This window comes from Tupaia chinensis, unplaced genomic scaffold (genome assembly GCF_000334495.1).
Source record: "Tupaia chinensis unplaced genomic scaffold, TupChi_1.0 Scaffold000624_1, whole genome shotgun sequence".
NCBI lineage: Eukaryota > Metazoa > Chordata > Mammalia > Scandentia > Tupaiidae > Tupaia > Tupaia belangeri.
The window spans coordinates 740,405-742,131 of NW_006160144.1; the positions used below are offsets into that span (position 1 = coordinate 740,405).

At 44.5% G+C, this 1,727-nt stretch overlaps 1 protein-coding gene and 1 pseudogene across 1 annotated transcript; one reads left to right on the top strand and one right to left on the bottom strand.

Annotated features, from left to right (window-relative positions):
- Positions 1-5: 5 nt before the first annotated feature.
- LOC106736053 (60S ribosomal protein L21) lies at positions 6-479 on the top strand (the record flags this gene model as incomplete). The annotated part of the gene is made up of 1 exon (XM_014591829.1): positions 6-479. A coding segment is annotated over one exon (474 nt), but the record flags the coding sequence as incomplete, so codon positions are not given.
- A 610-nt stretch (positions 480-1,089) lies between these two features.
- LOC102486521 (NADH dehydrogenase [ubiquinone] 1 beta subcomplex subunit 9-like) lies at positions 1,090-1,507 on the bottom strand (annotated as a pseudogene).
- Between the last annotated feature and the right edge of the window lie 220 nt (positions 1,508-1,727).

Sequence of the window (1,727 nt, forward strand, 5' to 3'; positions counted from 1 at the left end):
CAAACACAAATGGAAAGAAGAGAGGTACCCGATATATGTTTTCTAGGCCTTTTAGAAAACATGGAGTTGTTCCTTTGTCAACATATATGCGAATCTACAAGAAAGGTGATATTGTAAACATTAAGGGAATGGGTACTGTTCAAAAAGGAATGCCCCACAAATGTTACCATGGCAAAACTGGAAGAGTCTACATTGTCACCCAGCATGCTGTTGGCATTGTTGTGAACAAACAAATTAAGGGCAAGATTCTTGCCAAGAGAATCAATGTGCGTACTGAGCATATTAAACATTCTAAGGTCAGAGATAGCTTCCTAAAACGTGTGAAGGAAAATGACCAGAAAAAGAAAGAAGCCAAAGAGAAAGGAACCTGGGTTCAACTAAAGCACCAGCCTGCTCCACCCAGAGAAGCACACTTTGTGAGAACCAATGGAAAGGAGCCTGAGCTACTGGAACCTATTCCCTATGAATTCATGGCTTGATGGGTGTTAAAAATAAACTAATCTGTGGTCTATAAAAAAATTTTAAATTTAAATTTAAAAAAAGTATAAGAACCAATTAAACATGGCACTTAACATTAGAAAGCATTTGCCTTCACCCACATTAAAATGTGTTATGAGTAGAATTGTGTCCCAAAAAAATATATATATATTAAAGCCCTAACCCCTGAACCTGTGATTGTGACCTCACATGGAAATAGGGTCTTTGCAGATGCAATCAGGAAGACAGCATCAGTGTGAGCTCTGATCCAGTATGATTGATGTCCTTGCAAAAACAGGGAAACACCACGGGAAGACAGAGATGCACAGAGAGAAGGTCATGTGATGACCGAGACAGAAGTGATGTGCCTGGAAGCCAGGGAACACCAAGGACTGTCAGCTACCACTGGCTGGAAGGATTTTATCCAGAGTCTCAGGAAGCACAGCCCTGCGGAGGCCTTGATTTCGGATTTCTGTGCAATGAGAATGAATACATGTCTGCTGTTTTTTGTCTCTTTTTTTTTCCCCCTTAGGTTTGGTTATTTTTATTCGGGCAAGTGTGTGTGTTCTGAAACTTATTTCACTTGCATCTGGAAATACTGAGGTTCTTTCTCTACATGAGCCACTCCCAGGGTCTGGTCACGATATGCCACCACAGTGGGGGCAAATCACCTTCCTTTCAGGCAGGGGACAAAGCTTTACTCTTGGGACCACCAGGGAGGGTTTCCTCACATAGCTGCTGACCCTCTCGCTCCCAGCTTTCCTTCTGCAGCTTCTTCTATTGCTCTCTTTGCAAAGTAGTCAGGATGCATGGCCTTCTCAGAGGGATGCCAGTCATCTAAGCACCACTCCGGAACCTTGCAGCACTCATACCCCCCAGGAGAGTCAGGGAAGATGTATGGCTGTGGATGCTGCTTGTACCGGAACTCCTCTGCCTCCCTCAGCAGCTGGGTGGCCTTCATCATATCCTTTTCATCTTTACGATGATCAAATCGAGCTCTTAAAAAGCAAGCAAAGTACCGGTACTTGTCCCTGTGGATGCACCGTGACTCGAAGTGGTGCCAGTGCCCGCTTATAAAGGCACATCACCTTCTGCTGTGGGTCAGGTAGGCCCCCGGCACAGAGAACGCCATGACGGCAGTTCACCTCGGGAGGCCACGGGGCACATCTACTGTTTTTAGTCACACAGTTTGTGATACTTTGTTACAACAACCCTAAGAAACTAACACCAAATGGATTTGCATTTCCATA